Source organism: Pristiophorus japonicus, chromosome 18 (genome assembly GCF_044704955.1).
Source record: "Pristiophorus japonicus isolate sPriJap1 chromosome 18, sPriJap1.hap1, whole genome shotgun sequence".
NCBI classification, from domain to species: Eukaryota; Metazoa; Chordata; class Chondrichthyes; family Pristiophoridae; genus Pristiophorus; species Pristiophorus japonicus.
Window position 1 is genome coordinate 26,685,860 of NC_091994.1, and position 20,631 is coordinate 26,706,490.

Consider the following 20,631-nt stretch of genomic DNA (forward strand, 5'->3'; position numbering starts at 1 on the left):
TGACCTTATGACAGAGGGCAGGCTGATGAAGCAGCTAAAGATGATTGAGCTGAGGATCCTATTCTGAGGAACACTGGCTGCGATAGTGTTCTCCTGGCCTCCTATATGCACCTGATGTGACTTTTAACAACCATTGACTTCAGTTTTGTTAGGGCTCCTTGGTACCAACTCACACCTCTCCTCTTCCATTTAGCTCACTTGGTAAAAGTGAGCTAAATTATTCTGGCTCTTCTCACTCCCAAACGTTGTTGTGAAGTCAGACCCTCTTTAACTTCATTGCTGGAGCATTTAAAGGCCTAGGTGTATAGTCAATACATAAGTTTTGATTATCCTTGTACATCTTACTCTTGTTCAATTTTACTCTTGAACTGATGAACGTTCAGGTTGGGCTTTATGATTAAGTGCGTTCTTTATCGATATGGCGGCATTGCAATGGCACACCGTGTTTAAAGTAATGCTGGCTGCCCTCACCCAATGATAAAGAGCTTGTTGTGGGCTGACTGAGGATCCTTCCTCAGAGATTGAGTGCAGGTGTTTGTGCGGCTTGCGGTCACGTGCAGAAAGTTAGTGCTGTCCGGGCGAAGGTCGGTGCCGAGCAGCCTCAGGCAGATGTGGAAGAGCTCGCACTTTAACAATAACAAAAACTTTCCCAAACGCATTTTTAGGGAGTGTGTGTTTCAGAAGAAGCGGATTTCTCTGTAGGAGCAAAATGTCTGTGGCTGAACTTTACACCAAGGTATGTCCAGCCAATAAGTTTTATTAAGCAATAAAAAGTGTTTAGTCATAATACTAATATAATTGATGCTTTCTAACTGCGGAACTTTTAAGGATTTGTATACCTGTACAGAGGGAGTTTTGTATTTAAAAGAAGTGTTTTTGGTTATTGTACGTGAATAAAGTTACATTAATGGCAATAGATTTTGGACTTTAATGTATAATTTGAAACAAGTAGTTTAAAATGTTTGGAATAGTCTATTTACTCCTAAACTCAATTTTCACATCACCTGTTAAAAGAATTCATGCAACAAAATGTAAAATTTTGGAGTTTGGGAAAGTGAGTGAAAGTTGTATTGAAATTAAAGCTGATGGTACCGTTGTCCAAGGACAGTCATGGGAATGCCGTTTTAAGAGTTAATCAAATATCAGTGTCTAGGAATGTCGTTTTAAGAGTTAATCAAATATCAGTGTCCGATATGTACAACAACAACTTGCATTTATATAGCGCCTTTAATGTATTTTATCGTGGACCAATGCCATTTAAAGCCAATTGATGTGAATATAATAGTAATTTGGGGTGTGATTAGGAAACAATGGCTGGATGTGTTTAAGTGTTCCACTTGAAGAAAAATAAGATTATTTTTGTATGTTATTGTAGCTTGTAAACAATAGGAAGCACTGTTGGTGTCCATCAGCTGAAATGGAAATTTGCCCAAGAAAATGTCTTTGCCCATCATCATATGGTCTCCTGTTGTCGGGCAGTGGCAGACACATTGTAGCTTAATTGTCAGATTTTTATATGTTCATAAAAAATACTAGGCTCTTGGTACATTTTATTTTACTAGGATATATGCATACAAAGATTTTATGAAGTTATTATACTTAAAAGGTGTACATGGTGCATACTTCATGAGCCATTGTATGATTAAAGACACACTCATTGTATATTTAAGTGTAAAAGTACACATTTGAGTGTAGATTCCCATCAATAGTTTGTGATGTTGTTGCATGGTATGGTGCCTGTAGGAGGAATGTACTGGGAACATTTGCAGATTGGGGGTTGAGGCAGTTTGATTGGCTCTGGGGGTTTGTGGGGCAGGGCCCTGCTTGTTGGTGGTTATGTTGGCTGGGGTTGGCGGTGCTTATGGCAAAAAGATGGGTGGGTTGCGTATTGAGTGGGCCAACAAGAATGAGCTCCATCCAGACTATCTGATATTTTCCCACTTCTAGGCAGAGACCAAAGATCACTTGTTCTGACTTAGTAAATAGTGTGTTTCAGCCACACATTTGTTGGGTGGGAGGAATGCATCATCATGTTAGTAATAAAAGTCAAGCTAGCTGCTCATTGAGCAGCCTTTTCTATCTGCGAGGCAAGCACGTTACTGGGTCCTGCACAATTGAGACTGGTTATGTTCCTAGGACCTTTTTGGAATCTCCAGAATATATATTGTGGACGTCACTGGCAAGGACAGTATCTACTGCCCTTGAAGGTGGTGATAAGCCGCCGCCTTGAACCACTGCAGTCCTTGTGGTGAAGGATCTCCCACAATGCTGTTAAGGAGGGAGTTCCAGGATTTTGACCCCGCGACGATGAAGGAACGACGATATATTTCCAAGTCGGGATAGTGTGTAACTTGGAGGGGAACTTGCAGGTGATGGTGCTCCCATGTGCCTGCTGCCCTTGTCCTTCTACGTGGTAAAGGTCATGGGTTTGGGAGGTGTAGTCAAAGATGCCTTGACGATTTGCTGCAGTGCATCTTGTAGATGGTACACACTGCAGCTATGGTGTACCAGTGGTGGAGGGAGTGAATGTTGAATGGGGTGCCAATCAAGCAGGCTGCTTTATCTTGGATGGTGTTGTTGGAGCTGCACTCATCCAGGCAAGTGGAGAGCATTCCATTACACTCCTGACTTGTGCCTTGTCGATGGTGGAAAGGCTTTGGGGAGTCTGGAGGTGAGTCACTTGCTGCAGAATACCCAGCCTCTGACCTGCATTGTTGCTATGGTATTTATGTGGCTCGTCCAGTTAAGTTTCTGGTCAATGGTGACCCCCAGAATGTTGATGGTGGAGGGATTCGGCGATAGTAATACCGTTGAATATCAAGGGGTGACTCTCACTTGTTGGAGATGGTCATTGCCTGGCACTTGTCATGAATGCTACTTGCCACTTATCAGCTCAAGCCTGAATATAGTCCAGGTCTTGCTACATGTGGGCATGGACTGCATTTTCTGAGGAGTTGCAATCATAAGTGAACATCCCCACTTCTAACATGATGGAGGGAAGATCATTGATGAAGCAGCTGAAGATGGTTGGGCCTAGGACACTGCCCTGAGGAACACTTGCAGCGATCTCCTGGGGCTGGGTTGATTGATCTCCAACACCCACAACTATCTTCCTTTGTGCTAGGTATAACTTCAGCCAGTGGAGAATTTTCCTCTTGATTCCCATTAACTTCAATTTTACAAGGGCTCCTTGATGCCACACTTTGTCCTTGACATCAAGGCAACATTTGACTGTCATTCTCGCCTCAACTCTGGAATTTAGTGCTTTTGTCCATGTTTGGACCAAGGCTATAATGTGGTTTTGGCAGATTCCAAACTGAACATTGGTGAGCAGGTTATTGGTAAGTGCCACTTGATAACACTATCGATGACTCCTTCTATCACATTACTGATTGAGAGTAGACGGATGGGGCAGTAATTGGCCAGATTGGATTTTTCCTGCTTTTTGTCGACCGGACATACCTGAGCATTGTCACGGGGATGGCAGTACTGTAGCTGTACTGGAACAGCTTAGCTCGTGGTGCGGCTCGTTCTGGAGCACAAGTCTTCAGCATGACAACCGGGATGTTATCCATAGCCTTTGCTGTATCCAGTGCGCTCAGCCGCTGCTTGATATCATGTGGAGTGAATCGAATTGGCTGATTACTGACTTCTGTGATGGTGGGCACCTCCGGATGGTTGCAAATGCTTCAGCCTTGTCTTTTGCATTGCGTGCTGGGCTCCGCCATCATCATTGAGGATGGGGATATTCATGGAGTTTCCTCCTCCCATTAGTTGTTTAATGGTCCACCACCATTCATAACTGGATGTGGCAGGACTGCAGAGCTTTGATGTGATCTGTTGATTGTGGGATTGCTTAGCTCTGTCAATAGCATGCTGCTTCCACTGCTTAGCATGCATGTAGTCCTGTGTTGCAGCTTCCCCCAGATTGGTACCTCATTTTTTGGTACACCTGGTGCTGCTCCTGGCATGCTCTTGTGCACACCTCATTGGACCAGGGTTGGTCCCCTGGCTTGATGGTAATGGTAGAGTGAGGGATATGCCGGGCCATGAGGTTACAGATTGTGATGGAATAAAATTCTGTGATGGTCCACAGTGTCTCATGGATGCCCAGTTTTGAGCTGCTAGATCTATTCAAAATCTATCCGATTTAGCATGGTGATACCGCCACACAACACAATGGAGGTCGTCTTCAGTGCGAAGACGACTTTGTCTCCACAATGGCTGTGCGGTGTTCAATGCTGTCGTGGACAGATGCATCTGCGACAGGTAGATTGGTGAGGATGAGATCAAGCAGATTTTTCTTTCTTCACCTGCTGCCACTCTTGGTGATGGACAGTGAAGTCCCACCCCAGAGTATATTCCATGCCCTCAGTGATTCTTCCAAGTGGTGTTCAACATGGAGAAGTACTGATTCATCAGGTAAGCTATTATGTATGTAAATCTGTAAATACCATGTCTAACCATCAGAGGGCTTATCCCTTGGGAGCACCTGTGTGTATATATAAGGAGGCATCACAGGCTGGAGAGGCACTCTGAGATCTGTAATAAAGGACTACGGTCACACCTTACTTTGAGCTTGCAGTATCTAGTCTGACACTTTATTCAAGATATAACATAAGCGAGGGCAGTAGATGGTAATCAGCAATAGGTTTCCTTGCTCATGCTTGACCTGAAGCCATTGACTCCAGATCCCATGAAGTCTCCAATGTTGAGGACTCCCAGGGCCACCCTGCTATTATTTTCTGTAGTGGCTTGTTACAACTGAGTGACTTGCTAGGGCAGTTAGTTAATAGTCAACCACATTGCTGTGGGTCTGGAGTCACGTATAGGCCAGACCAGGTAAGGGTGGCAGGTTTCCTTCCCTAAAGGACATGAGTGAACCAGATGGACTTTTACGACAATCTAGTAGTTTCAAGGTCACCATTACTGGCACTAGCTTTTTATTCCAGATTTTATTTTATTAATTTAACTGAATTAAAATTCCACAGCTACAGAGGTGGGATTTGAACTGGCGTCTCTGGATTATTAGTCCAGACCTCTGGATTACTAGTTCCATAATTTAACCACTATGCTACTGTTCCCGACAGGATAGTGTCCTTCTGGCTATAGCAGTTGTCTGCTATGGAAGTGGAATTTGTGGAGTGGTGTGTAGGTGTGGTATAATAACTGGATTTTCACTCCCCACTGGACGGGGCCGACTCAGCTGCTCCACCCAGTCACCATCAGCAGTGAGCCTCTGACCAGCTCCGAGCCCAGGTTTGGGCCCCAACTTCACTTCGTCCTCCCGCTCGGGCCTCCCCTCGGCCGCTGGTCCCACTCAACTGTGGAGCCTCTGTCGAGCACGTGCTGTGCACAATGGCTGTGGCCACTCTGACCTCCTTTCACGTAGTGGACATCTGGTTATCCCAATGCCTGCCCTCAGTCAGGAGTTGATACCTATGAGAGGGAAGCATTTCCTCAAATCTCTTTTTCTCTTTTTTTCCCCCCCCCCCATTTCCCACGCCTCGAATTTCTCGCCATCTTACCGAAGGGCGCTGCTCAGCACCGAGCTTACGGCTCCCATCCCACTGTAGGCAACCAGCCCCATACAGCAGTGCCTGGTTTCCAGTCGTCTCGGACCCCCTTGCCACTGGACTAAAACCTTGCTCTGCTGAGCCTGTGTGGTAGCTGGTGTGCAAAGGCCACTCCACGTTAAAAGAACTCTCACACAGGCATCTTCCACTCTTCAAAATGAAGTTCAGGACCCTCATGGACAACCCCAACAGCGACAGACCGGAATGCCTCATTGCCCGGCAACCCACAAACTTTGTTGACATCGCTGCCCTAAGTGAGACCCGGTGGGCAGGGGAAGGCCAGCTCAAAGAACAAGGTGGATGGAGGTTACACCTTTTTCTGGAAAGGCAAACCAGAAGAAGAACGCCGCCTCCATGGAGTTGGTTTTGCCACCAAGCGAGCTGGTCAGCCGCTTCACAAACTCTCCCTGTGGGATTAACGAATGTCTCATGACTCTCCGATTCACCCTATTTCCGGGACCAGTGTGCCACAGTCATCAGTGCGTACGCCCAAACACTCGACACAACAGATGAGGCCAAAAAAGAATTCTATTCCAGCCTCGAACAATTCCTGTCCTGAGTCCCTACGGACAACAAACTGATCCTTCTCGGTGACTTCAACGCCAGAATTGGTAAGGACGGACATCTGGGGAGATATGATCGACAGGGGGGGGTAGGGAAAACCAACTCCAGCGGTACTCTGCTCCTGACACTGCCTATTACGCGACCTCGTCATCACCAACACCTTGTTCCGCCAGAGGGACAAGTACAAGACATCGTGGCAACACCCTAACTCCAAGCACTGGCACCTGCTCGACTACGTCATAGTTTGAGCGAGGGACCGCAAGGACATGCGCATCACCTGTGCCATGACTGGTGCCGACGACTGCTGGACGGACCACCACCTAATCCGTTCTGTCTTCAACATTTAATATAGCCCCAAAGCGGCGACGGCAGCAGAAGCAGTGCCACAAAAAAAATCAATGCCGGGGCACTCAGACTCAATTAAGAGAGCCCTATACAGTCAGCGCCTCACTGCTAACCTGGCGACCCTCGATGACCCTGAGACGCAGAGTGCCCACAGCGCTTGGTCTGTCTCCAGGCCACCATAACCAGCGCCTGCAAAGAGACACTCGGTCACTCAACCAGGAAACACCAGGACTGGTTTGATGAGAGTGACCAGGAGATCCAGGAGCTAATAAACTGCAAGCACAAAGCATTTCTGAACTTAAAGCAGCAACCCAATTCATGAGCAGCAAAGCAGTTCTACAGGCGCCTGAAGGCAGAGGTCCAACAAAAAACCTGCAACCTAAAGAATAGATAGTGGGTGGAGAAAGCACAGGAGCTCCAGCAGCTGGCCGACAGCCATGACGTGCGAGGATTCTTCATCCCACAGCATCTGAAGTAGGTAAAAAAATACATGGGAGTGTAATGTATGTACATAAGGTCTGCCCACCACCAGGGGGTCCTACCGTTAGAGGTCCTATGGTCATACGTACACTCATGCTGGGCCCAGTATATAACCTGCACTTCACCTTTTTATATCTTCACTTCTGGAAGCCATTAAAGACTGACCAAGTTGCACCTAGTGACTGGCTCACAGTACGGAGTTCATTGTATCACTTCATACACTACAGGGAGAATGTGCATCTTTATTGTTCACCCTAGCCAAGAGTGAAGGGCAGGTTGTTCCATCCGGTTAGGTCAGTGAAGGTGGATGGTACATTGGATGGACTTTCATTTTGCATAGGGGTAATCAGTTTTGGCATAATGCAAAGGGACAGAATTACAGTATCTGTATGGAAAACCTCCTGTGTGACGGACATGCCTTCTGCTCTCGTGTAGTTGAGTTTGTAACCAGAGATTCATCCAAATTTTTTGTTTCGGAAACACTTGCCAAGATGTGGTTGGGTTGGTTACACATAGCTGTATCTCCAAAAGCATCTAAGGATATTTCATGTTCATTGCCTCCAGTCTGTACTGTGTATGAAAGCCTGGATTATTCTTTCTTCTGGGATGTGGGCATCGCTGGCAAGGCCAGCATTTATTGCCCATCTCTAATTGCCCTTGAGAAGGTGGTGGTGAGCCAACGCCTTGAACTGCTGCAGTCCTTGTGATGCCTATTCACCTGTTTGTTATGTGGTCAAGTCAAATGGGAAAGGAAAGTAAGTATCCTTGTGTGGTCCCCTGATTCAGTGGGAATGTAGGGGAACTGAGCCCAAAGGTGCACACTGAGGTGCAAAAACTGAATTGTAATCTAACTCTTGACTGTTTTGCCAAAACCTGTTCTGGAGTGCCGCCCAGGAATTTCCACTTGAGACAAAATGCCTTTTTTGCATTCAAGAATGCAAGGGCAGGTGTGTTGGTGCAATTGGGTGATGCACCACATTAGTCACCTTGTGTTCTATGATGGGTGGCACTGTATAAAGTCTGTGTGGACCAGCCCATGCATGACTATCTAGTCTGGAGGCTAAGATCGTGACCAGTATTTTAGTCAGCTTTGGGTTTCTTAACTGATCTGTAAACCTGCCCATCCCAAACTTTGGTCCTGCTAAAATCATTCTACCATCTAGCCTGTTTCTATGTCTCAATAGGCTTGTTGTTCATTGCTTCATCTGAATTGGGCAACGAAAGGGGCTGTTGGGCTGCAGTCCTCTGCTGCATGTCTCTCTTTGGAATCCACTTTCTTTTGAACTGTGATAAGCCCAGAATATCTTTCTTGGCTATTGAAGCAAACATACATGAATTCAAGAGAAAATAAAGTTCTTCTGGAGAAAAGGGATAGGTAGACAGTGCCCCACTGGTAAGAATCATGGCGTTCACTGTTGAGTAAATTAGCCAGCAACAGCACGTTTACAGTTAAACATGGAAATCGGGCAGTTGCTTTCCGAGTTGCCATGAAAGTTGGGACTTGTACATTCAAGTTAAAGTGAATTTTTAATGATGTAATAAGTCTTAATTTCTGCCAAATAACCTCTCTGGCACTGAAAATTGGGAGTCTCAGATCTTAATTATTGCAGATTAAAATTTTTTTAAACGTTATATATTATTACAAGTTGTTGCCTCTCTTGCTCTCGCACGCGCTCGCTCACATTCTAACTTGCACTTCCTGGTTTAGACTTTGTCGGCTGGATTTTTGGGTGTTTTGCGACCGGGTTTTCGCCACGTTTAGACGCTCTGCGGCGAAAGCCCAGTCGCGACCCTCAGTTCCTTGCTGCAGTGGCGCTTGGAAGTACCGCCGGGGAGAGCTGCGCCAGACATGTAATGACTCTCATTGCGTTACCGTCAGAGTTTCGGCACTCACCAGACCGGTACGCCGCGCCCTGAACAGACAGGTAAAATCTAGCGGTGTAGACCTGCCAGCAGCGGCAAGTTAGAAAATCTGAAAAAAGGTAAGTTAAAGGTTTTTTTTTAGTGATTTTATTAAGGGTCTTGGTAAAGTTTTTTGGAATCCCCCCCCCCCCACCCCCGCCAACTCCCAAGGCGCGCCTCGCAGTGCTCCCTGCCCTGCACTAAAGTTGGCAAGGATCTTTTGCGCCGCGAATAATTGTGCGACGCCTCGCTTTGCAACCCTAAAGGCCGAAAGTTAGGTCTTAAATTGGTAACTCAGCAAAAACTGTAATTTTCACACATCGCTTACGTTTTTGCTCAAATCCAGGCCACATCTCAGCAAGGATTTTTCAATCTGGTAGAGGAGACTCCTCGTTGCTTGCTCTGATCACATGGGTCCCAATCCCAGATCCTTTAACAGGCACAACACTGTTTTGGATTTCTAATTACCGCAAGTCCCAGTGCAAAAACCCATAGAATGTATGTGGGCAAGTGTAAGGAACAGCGAACACCGTTCGTTTGTTGCTGACAGCAAAATGTGGGCTGATATTTTTTTTAAAGTTTAAAAAGAAATCAGATTTAATTTTTAGGTGAAATAATGTTTTTCTGTTTCTAATATTTGAGTGTGTCCCAAGTAAATGTCTTCAGTACAGATGTAAATGTCCCACTTGTGTAAAGCAGCACAAGATCTTTTTAACTGCAGAGTAGCAATGAAAAGATCACAATCTGTGTCTTGCAAAGAAAATTGGTTTGCATTATATTAAACATTAATGGAGATTTGAAGTCTAGGTTACAACATCGGACCTAATAGTGCATTCTATTGGTATTAATGAGTAATCTCATCATGTGCTATCCATGATTATTGAGTTTATACCAGAAATAAATATTTTAATACTGTCTTTGGAGGCAGTTTTGCAGTCAAGTGATTTTATACAAGATGACAATTATTGATTTGACATAAATGAGCAAGGAAACTAATTGAATCACTTTGCAGTCAAATTGTGATGGTTTGGCAAAAATTGCACTTGAGATATAATGAGGCAGGCACAGCAATCCGTTTAAACCTGGCATTCCATTTGTGCTTCAATTGCATCAGTCAGTGTTCTTGGGGACACCTTGAGTCACTGGCTAGTAATGCTTTTCAAGAAGGGAGCAATTTCCAATTTTGGACACAGTGCTGTCCCTGAGACAGAAGAGTGTGTCGTCAAAGTGGCTGACTGCTTCTGTGCTGTGAGTGAGTGGCCAAGGTACTCAGCGATGATGAATATTAGTAACCACAAAGCCTGAGACCTGGCATGTGTGACTTCCAACAGAATGGCCAACTATTTCCTTGCTTTATTCCACAGTATGGTAAAGTATTGCTTATTTCTATGGTTCAATTGGGATTACTTGAAAGAAAGAACTTGCATTTGTATGGTGCCTTTCATGAGCATAGAACAGCCAAAGCACTTCACAGCTAATTAAATCATTATTGAAGTGTAGTCACTGTAATGTAGGGAAAAATTTGTGCGCAACAGGGTCCCATAAATGACCAGATAATCTGTCTTGGCGGCATTGGTTGAGGGATAAATGTTGACCAGAACACACACCAGAACTTTCTTGCTCTACTCTGGATGGTACCATGGGTCTTTTATAACTACCCGAGAGGATAGACAGGACACAGTGCTCTGCGATCATGCTGAGAAGGGGCCAAAGGCACTTTGGTCTTTCTCTGTTTTCAATCACCACAAGATTAATCTGTTCTTGTGCTGGTTGAGGGATAAATGATGGCCAGGATGCTAGGAGAACTTCCTTGGTGCTCTTGGAATAGTGTCATGGGATATTTATGTCCACTTCAACAGGCAGATGGGGCCTCTGTTTGTTTAATATCCCATCTGAAGGACAGCGTCTCAGACAATGCTCAAGTCCTAGAGTGGGGCTTGAACCCACAATCATCTGACCGATTTAATACTATCCCCTAATCCAGACTGACTAAAGTGTAGTTTTTGTCTTTTGCTAACTCATCCATTTTTCTCACGTGACCATTTGAGGCAGTCATTTTGGAATATATAGAAAAAATTGTTCAAGAACAAAAAAATACCAGATTCAGAATGTCTGCAGCTTCTTAATTAACTTTGCCCATCACACTTTGACTTTGCCTTGCTTTATTTATTTAAAGTTCGGATCTACCTGAATAGCAATTAAACTCTGATCTTCTGCAAATATGGTCAGTAAGTACAAAGAGCTGAACACAGACACTGTTGAAAAGAAAACTCATGAGTGAAAAAAGAGCATGTCTTCTTGAAATGGTCATATCAGTTGCGTTTATATAAAAAAAAAGTTTCCACTGAATTGTTTGGAGGGAGGTCCTGATATTAAAAATTAATTATATTTTGGTAACAAAGTACTGTTGTAGATATATTTGAGGAAAGAAACAAGTTAACGCCCAAAATTTTGTGGGTAAGTAGGGGCACGTTTAGTGTGTACACTGATATGTAAATAACAGCAATTTTGTGGTGAGGAAATGCCCCACGAGTTAAGAATGATCACAAGTTGCTGGATGATTTGTGCTGCTCCGCTATTAGCTCCTCAAAAATGGGAAGTTGCTGTCAAACCCTGCCCCCAGAGTTTCAAGGAATAGCTGCATTTGCACAGTAAATACAGATTAAACTTGCTGCAGACAGTTGGGGCTAGTACTTGACAGCAGAAGGACTCTTAACAATGAGATTTATGTTCCTCAACTTCTCCAGTTCAAAAAGGGAATCTCATTCCGACAAGTAATAAATTGTCCTTCAGAGATTTAAAAGAAAAATCAAATGTTTAATGTGTTCGTTTTCTTCCTTCTTTTGCTCTCAATCCAATCTTTATTTCCCCCTTGTTTTCTGTACCTAATTTGACTTTAATTCACCATATTTCCTTCTCTGCGGCTCCTGCTTTTTCCCCTATCCTTAAATTTTCTTGGTTAAGGAGATACGGTTGGTCCCATTATTCACCATGTCTCAGATGCTCCATTGTCCTGCTGTCATCACTTCCAGTCATTTGTGACACAAAAATTTCACACCGCTGTTTTGGACATCCCTTGTAGCCTTCTCTCCAACTTTTTGGGTGCAAATGTTCCCCACCCCCGCCCGCTCAGGTGTTAATTGTGAGTTAAAAATTACTGTAGGAAACCTGAAATTATTTAAGGTATATTACCATGTTATTAACTTTACACTGGACAGGCAGTAAATTGAACTTTTATGTTGATTAAAATCACATTTTATTTCACTGTCCTAAGCATATGATGTAGAAATACATCTTGCATTTGATTTTAGTTTTAAGGTGGTAAGTGTTAATGCAATCCAAACACAGTAGCTCGACCACCTTTTTTTACTGGTTCCATTTAAGCAGTAATTATGATTCACCATTTGGACAACTGTTCCTGTGTCAAATTCTAGACAAACTAGTTTCTGCACTTCCACCTATTAAGTGCAAAATGACATGCAATACAAGTATTCACAAGTTAATGTAGACTAGTCGTGTTCTACAGACTAAAGCACCAGATGTGTGTGTGTGTGTGTGTGTGTGTGTATAGTCCGCTGCCACCAATATAAGCAGGGACAACAATAGCCATTCAGTGCACATCATGAAGTTGTTCATTTAATATAGTAGCACTTGTAGAATATTTCTTTGTAATTCACCAATTTGCTTTTCCATGCTGTCAAACCTTTTACCTCTACCAAAATTGTCCATTTTTAAAATGAATCCACAAGCTGAGTGATGCAAGAAAATGTTAATTTTTGTTTAAGGTTCACATCTAAAAGACTGACGGGTCCAGTTTTCGCTCGTTTTATCAGCACAATCTGGGTGAAATTGATCGAACCCAAGTGTAATTGAGTCTCCACAATCTTTAACGCTGGTTTAAAAATCATTTTTGCCGGAGGCCCCCATGTCCCCCCCCCAAAAAAACCTGGTCTCTTTCTCTTTCCCTCCCCCCCCCCCCCCCCCCCCCCCCCCCCCCGGATCGAAATGGTGAGTTTTTGTCTCTTGCGGCCGTTCGAGGAAGGTCTTCAAATTGAACTCACCGTCTTCGGCGCACAGCACCTTCGTTTTTGCATATCAAAAATATTTTATTTATTCAACTGACTACTGTACACCAGTGAAACTAGCAAATGGTTCAGTATATTTTGTTTTAAAAGACATTTTCAGTGATTTTAAAATCAGGTTACTCACAGGTGGTGGACTGGAATCTCTTACTTAAATGCTTATTTTTTTGTGAAAACCATTTTCAGCTATATTAATAAAACTGCACCGGGTTACCATTGTTAAATACAGCAATGAATATTTTTTAATTGAAAGGAAAAACAAACTTGTTCTATTACGCTGACTGAGCTGGTTGTGGAAGATTTTACATTTGTGTTTAAGCAAATGGATTTTGGCGGAGACTTGAACTGTTTTTTTTTAAAAAAACTAGCACAATTTGCACCCAATTTCCTGATTTACGCCCAAAGCAGAAACCTGCCCCTTGGATTTTAAACAAGGAGAGGTAAGTTTCATTTTTAACACAAGTTTTCACAACATTTTGTAGCCACAAGTAGTTGTAAAATTAGTTACTTTCAATTCTACAACCCTGGGTTCTGAAATAGGCAGCTGCAGGTTTAGTGACTGCATTGGTTGTGATCGTCCAGAATTCCCGAGATTCTAGAATGGTCCCAGCAGATTGGAAGGTAACAAATGAAACCCTGCTACTCAAGTTCCCCGTTTTCTCTCTCCCTCATTTCTTAACAGGCCAGTTAGGATGCAATCAGTCGTTGGGAAAATCCTGGAATCCATTATTAAGGAAGTGGTAACAGGGTACTTAAATTATAAAACCATGTTGACTCTGCCGAATCATATTATGAAAGGGAAATCATGTTTGACAAATTTATGACTTTTTAGAAGGTGTAAATAGCAGGGTAGATAAAGGGGAACCAGTGGATGTAGTATATTTGGATTTCCAAAAGGCATTCGATAAGGTGTCACATAAGGTGATTATGCAAGATAAGGTCACGTGGGGGGGTAAATGTACTCGCATGGATAGTTCTGACGAAGGGTCATAACCTGAAACGTTAACTCTGTTTCGCTCTCCACAGATGCTGCCTGACCTGAGTATTTCCAGCATTTCCTGTTGTTATAGCGTGGATAGAGGATTGGTTAATGGACAGAAAACAAAGTAGGGATAAATGGGTCAGTTTCAGATTGGCAGGCTGTAACTAGTGGGTGCCGCAAGGTTCAGTGCTTGGGCCTCAGCTATTTACAATCTATATTAGTGCAATGTATCCAAGTTTGCTGACAATACAAAGCTAGGTAGGAAAGTAAGCTGTGAGGAGGACACAAAGCCTGTAAAGGGATATAGACCGGTTAAGTGAGTGGGGCAATAAGCTGGCAAATGGATATAATGTGGGGAAATGTGAGGTTATTCACTTTGGGAGGAAGAATAGATAAACAGAATTTTTTTAAATGTGAGAAACTAATAAATGTTGATGTTCAGAGCGATTTGGATGTTCTAGTACAAAGAGTTAGTAAGCACTTAAGGCAAATAGCATGTTGGCCTTTATTGCTAGAGGGTTGGAATGCAAGAGTAAGGAAGTCTAACTACAATTGTACAGGGCTTTGGTGAGACCTGGAGCACTGTGCACAGTTTTGGTTTCCTTATCTAAAGAAGGATGTACTTGCCTTATGGGCGGTGCAATGTTCACTAGCTTGATTCCTGGGATGAGGGGGTTGTCCTATGAGGAGAGATTAAGTAGATTGGGCCTATATTCTCGGGTGTTTAGGGGAATGAGAGATGATCGCATTGAAACATAATATTCTGAGGGGGATTGACAGGGTAGATGCTGAGAGGCATAGTCTCAGGATAAGGGGTTGGCCATTTAAGACTGAACTGAGGAGGAATTTCCTCACTTAGAGTTTGGAATTCTCTGCCTCAAACAGTTTGGATGCTCAGTTGTTGAGTATATTCAAGGCTGAGGGATTTTTGGACTCTAGAAAGATCAGCCTTGATCTTATTGATGGAGCAGGCACGAGGGGCCTTGTGAACTACTTTTGCTCCTAATTCTTAAGTTCTTGTGCTCTTAAATAGTATGTTGCTTCATATTTTGGATAAACCAATCTAAAGGATATGCTGGAGGCTGGACTTTATCTCTGAGTTCAGGTTTGCAAAGCTCAATTCTGAATATTTTTCCCCCAAAGAGAGGTACCTAACCCTCCACTTGGGCATTTCCTTTCTGTTCCCTTTGCACAGCAACAGCATCCAAGGACAATAACTCTGAGAAGTTCGTGCAATGTACCACCCTTGCCATCGTACTATTTTGTGTAGATGTTTGTTGACCTGAAGTCACTCAGTTGAATTTGGGGAAAAAAAACACTAGTAGGAAAAGAGAGATCATACACTTAGCATCGTTTATAAAGAAATTGCAAGCAGGTGGTACCAGAAGTTAATCTGAAATAAATACAAAAATAGCATTGCTCTTTAGCCTCTGTTCTGTTAACTTGTGCTGCTTTGATTGGGATTCAGTTGTCATGGAAACACAGCTAGGTTCTCTGTGGTGGTTGCCAATTTGCACTACACTCCCACACACACTTCAACTGTGGTACAGTATTTTTCAAAGGAATAAATGTTTAAAAATGTGATGCTCAGTATTGTGGTTGAGTCTCAAAATTGTAAAGTCAAACTCCATTCCAGGCCTGGAGAACATAATCTAGATTGACTCGCTGGTAGTGCATTGTTGGGAGGTGCCATCATTTAGATGCAACATTAAAGTGAAGCCTGCCTTCTATTGAAATGGACATCTGATCCTGCAGTATTCAGAGTTCTTGTGTCTGGGTGGTGGTCTGATTTCTGGGCCAATATTTCTTAAAAATAATAACTGGTTATTTATCTTATTACTGTTGTGGGATCTCTGTGCAAAATGACTTGTCTTAATCATTGCCCTTGAACATAATTTGTCTTGTGTGATAGCTATTTTTATTCATACAGCAGCACCTTTAATACATGCAGGTGCCATATTCTGCTTTTCACTGAACTCCTGATGCACTCTTCCTTTTTAGACTTCACTTTAGGGGCTCCCTGTAAATACTGGCATGCTCTTGGAACTGCTAAATGTAGCTTTTTGAAAGCATGGAATCTATCCAAAGGAAACTATGATATCGCAGAAAACATTATTAGTGTTGGCTACAGAAAGCATGGGCTAGTGAGTCAACAAATACATAAAGGAACGCTTGGCTCAAATGGGCATAATTCTGTTAGTCTTGCAATCCTTTGGGTCAACTTTTGGACCCTAGTTGAAAGCCGATGTACTGCACTGAGTAGACTTGTGACCAGTAAACTCCCAAGTGTCATCCTGGTACACAAGTAGTTAATGATGATCACCTCAAACTGAAAGTCTCTAGCGGTTTTGCTCGTAGCTGAGTTTCGATTATTTTTTTTTTCTTCAGGGTCATTTTGTGTAAATGTTAAACCTCTGCTGTGCAAAATAATGGGTAACAGATTTCATGGAGCAAAATAAAAGCAAATGAATGCATTGCAACAAAAAAAAGTCCCAGTGGGAATATTAAAGTATGAGTCATTGAGGGAGGGGGAGGCGTTGAATAGAGGGAGAAGGTAACAGTTTAGCTGGAATTTGCAAAAACCTAGGGCTAAAATTGATATGAATGGGAAGGCCAAATCGGGTGCATAATTACATTCTACTGAGTTCCATTAGGCCAAGTCTGAGCTGTACTGTCTTGTACCACTGTAGTATTAACCAGCTCTTTTTTTTTTAAAAAAAGCACTGAAATGAGTAATGTATGGTATCTTGGGAAAAATCTATCCTAGGCATCTAAATTGTGTGTAAATTATGACCTAGGGCAGGCTCGTGTGTTTGTGTTATGCATAATGTGTATGCAGCATTCCCCCAGTACTGCACTGATGTCAGCCTAGATATGTTTCTCGATTTGGGACTTAAATCAACAACAATCTGTGAGTTTGAGCATGCTACCATTGAGCCAAGGCTGATGACAAGTTCAGCTTTTGAGGCTGTCAGATTTCTGAGGCAGTTGGTCAGCTTCTGCGTTCTGCAGGTTGGCATATATATGCAGTAGAGAGATGGTGGCGGTACAGTTTGTGAGATTGGAGTAGGGAGAAAGTGTGATCAAAGTAGTGTTAATCAAATCATTCACTGTTGGTTTTGCCTCAAAGTAGTATATACCTGTACTTAAATTGCACATGATCTCTCTGGTGAAACTTTTTTTTTCAAAAATGTACTCTGACAGTGTCTACTTTTGTTTGTGTTAGTCGACCAAAGTATGGATTCCTGACCCCAAGGAGGTGTGGAAATCAGCGGAAGTAACAAAGGATTACAAGGAAGAGGACCACATCCTTTACCTTAAACTGGAAGATGGAACTGTAAGTTTAAGCAGTGCACAATATCGTGACTCCCTTGGGGTTTGCAGCAACAAATGTTGCAGATTTGTTTCAGATTTCTGTATTTCATGCTTTCTATCAGGTGTTTGTAATATTGAATACATGGAAGAGAAATTGTGTAGCAAAGGATTCTGGTCTGATTACTCTTTCTGAATGGCTTGCTCAGGTCTTTTGATGAATGTTAAAATATCATCTTCAAACATCAAAGCATAACTTCTCAGGTGTGTATTTATAATGTCTTGTCTTCTAACTACAATAGTTAAAGATCAAGTAATAGGTTACATTTGAACACAGTCTTTAAAAAATACATCTCTTGCAAATCTGGATAAACGCACCGTGCAATATGATATTGAGTCTTAGAGCGTCATTAAAAAATGATCCTCAACCAAAATCCTGTTGTCTGCTCATTACCCTGTTTGTGGGACCTTGCTGTATGACATTGGCTGTCCTGTTTCCCTACATTGCAATAGTGACTACTAAAAAGTACTTAATTGATTATGAAGCACTTTGGGTCATCCTGAGGTCATGAAGATGCTACAGAAATGTTCATTTTTTTTATTCCTTTGATCCAATGACAATTATCTTTGTAACTTCCTCAGCCTAATATCCAGCTGTGTTTCAAAGTCTCATCACTGCATGAAATTCCTTCTGATAATCTGATTTGAAGCTTACTTTTTGCTTAGAACTGGTCTTGCTATTCTGCCTTAGTTTAAAGCCAATTAGTTGCTTATGTACTTTAATTTTTTGCTATTCCTACCAGGCAGAAATCTGGTTAAAAGCATGGTTAGCACACTTTCTAATTGAAAAATACTAGCAGATCACTTGTGGCTTTGCTCATGGTGAGTTGGAGGTTTTGAGGAGTGGGGGAAGAGCAGGTTCAATAGCCTTGTAGATGAGGAGGAGCAGGAAAATGCTGCTTTACATCGTTTGAACTTTAAGGCTCCAACTCTTACTGTGTTACCACCTTTAAGTCTCCTCCTGACCTGTTGACAACCCCCTTTGCACCCTTGAGTGTTTATATATCAAAAAAAAATGCTCAGCCGTTCCTGTTTTGTGTTCTTGGATGTAAATCCATGGGTTGGGGTGCACATTTTGCCGATGTGTACGCATCAGAAGTGGCATATTCATCCATTAGAGCATCGTTGTTGAGTTTGCTGACTTACTGATGAATATTTTGGGGCGATTTATTAATTTTTTTTTGATTCGATCATTTCCTTGAGCAGCAAATGGTTCGGCAGGGATTCTATACCTCCGCTCTCGGCAATAAGAAGGAAGGCGGTAAAGGAATCCATTCTTGATGAACAATCTGTTAGGAAACAAAGAACCCACAATCAATGCTGCTAATTGCAGGTGTTTGTGAGCAGATCATAATAGAAAAGTGTCTTTAAATGCCTTCATTTACATAAAGTAAATCTTACAAAATTCAATTTGTGTAAAACTTTTTTTTTTGGGCAGAGAATCAAAAACTTAATCCTCAAGAGGATGGGACCCTTCTACCTTTCAACGCATGCACTGATTACATGCTGGGAAATTCTTTAATTTGCACATGCTTAATCCACAGATCTGGTTACAAGCTCCTAAGTGGACATTTTTTTTTTAAACCTCAAATCAAAACCAAGCGCTGGAATTTCCAATGGTTTCTGGGTGGTATTGGCCATTATGGGCGGTAATCAGGTGAGCGAAAATTTCCTTACCCGAGTTACCCCGACAGTTTCGAGGTACCGCTGGGGAGCGGCCCGCTGGCGTGCACTGTCCTGGGATCGCCCTGGCGCGATGTTTGGCTGAGCGGTGACCGATAGGTACGTTTTTTTATAAATTAAAAATTTTAAATATAAATAAATAAATAAAGTGCCCACGAGGATCAGTGGAGCTGGGCGGTAGGTAAGTAGCTCTTCAAGAAAAAGGTTAGTAATTTTTTTTTTTTTACTAATTATTTTAAAAATGTGTTGCGATTTAGTTTTTTTGGGCCCAACTTTGGCCAGAAGTTGCTCCTTTTTTTTTTTTTTTGGAGCAACTTGATTTTTCTGGAGTATCTTAAAAATCCCCATTCTGCATATTCAATTTGCACCAGTGTAAGTGAGGTAGTTAGGATTTTTTTTAGTTTAGTTTCAAAAGGGGGCATTACCAGCCACCTACGCCCATTTTGGCCATTTAAGTCCGTTTGGACAGCTAATAGTTGCTCCAAACTAACTTAGGCCAGCGTATGTGGTCGCACATAAAACCCTTGTGGATCGTTAACAAATCAGCGCAGGTAGCCAGAGATGGGGCTGGTGGCGGGGGTGAAGGGAAGCAGAGAGGACCTTGCAAAGCACTAAACACCTTCACAACAAAATTAAAGAAGCATAAAAAGCATCAACAATAAATAAAAAATAAATAAAAAAATAAAACTTAAGTCCTAGCTTCATAACTCTGCCCGGGAAGTCAGCGGGCCAACTCTGACTCACTCTCTGAGGGATTTCACTGCACTGCTCCGAGTGACCTCCAGCTGAGGGACGGGACTTCTCTCCTCTCCGCGGGAAGGCGGCGGCCGGCCTGTGCGGCAGGCCACTCGGCCCGGGATAGGGGCGGGACATGTTGGGTCCCACGCTGCAGGCACGCATCATCACAATCATGGGAGGAGCTACTGCACGTGTGCGAATGCTCTACTGTGCATGTGGACAGCTGCCAAAACTCTTTTAGGCGCAGGGCCCTATCTCTGCCCCCCAATGGACTTGCCGTGCCAAGCCCTGGGAGAGTCGGCAGAGGGGCCAGAATCCCGGGACATCTCTTTTTGGCGCCATTTGGATTGTAGGAAGTCGGCGTATATCACGTGCGCCGAAAAAACGGGAGGGGTAAATTTGGGCACAAAGTGTCTTGGAAATGGGTTTTTTTTTCATTTATTTTGAAAAATTATTATTTTTCTGGTGTTAGGCCCAACCCGCAGCCTCGGGGTAAATTTTTATTGATTTAACTTTCCGCCCATTTTGTTTACGAACCGCCCAATCGACCCTAAATTGCACTTTTTTGCCCAGAATGGGGGTGCAAGGCCCATGTTTTTCACTTGACAGATTAAAAATTTTTTCGGGGGGAAGTTTTCACTGGTGATGATCTTCCCCGTCTTAATTCTTTTGGGCGGCGATCGGATGCTGGCGGGCTGATGGGAAATTCTAGCCCTAAGACTTTTGAGGCAGGCTGAGGCTTTGATGTAAAAACATAAATGAAGGTTTCAAAAGACAGTTTTATAGGTACATCTAATGTTGTGTGTAGTTTTTCATTTTTCATTTCTTTTAAACATTATTTGGGGGATATTGAAATTTTGGTTGCTGAAGGAGGAAGTCAAACTCATTTATTTTCAGTTTGGTTGAG

At 42.8% G+C, this 20,631-nt stretch overlaps 1 protein-coding gene across 1 annotated transcript in view; it reads left to right on the forward strand.

Moving 5' to 3' along the window:
- The first annotated feature begins 709 nt into the window (after positions 1 to 709).
- The window catches only part of LOC139229006 (unconventional myosin-Va-like), a 193,154-nt gene continuing 173,232 nt past the window's right edge, over positions 710 to 20,631 (forward strand). Inside the window, exons 1-2 of the mRNA XM_070860669.1 lie at positions 710 to 736; positions 17,158 to 17,268. Coding sequence (XP_070716770.1) covers positions 710 to 736; positions 17,158 to 17,268 — 138 coding nt within the window. The remainder of the gene's footprint in view (positions 737 to 17,157; positions 17,269 to 20,631) is intronic.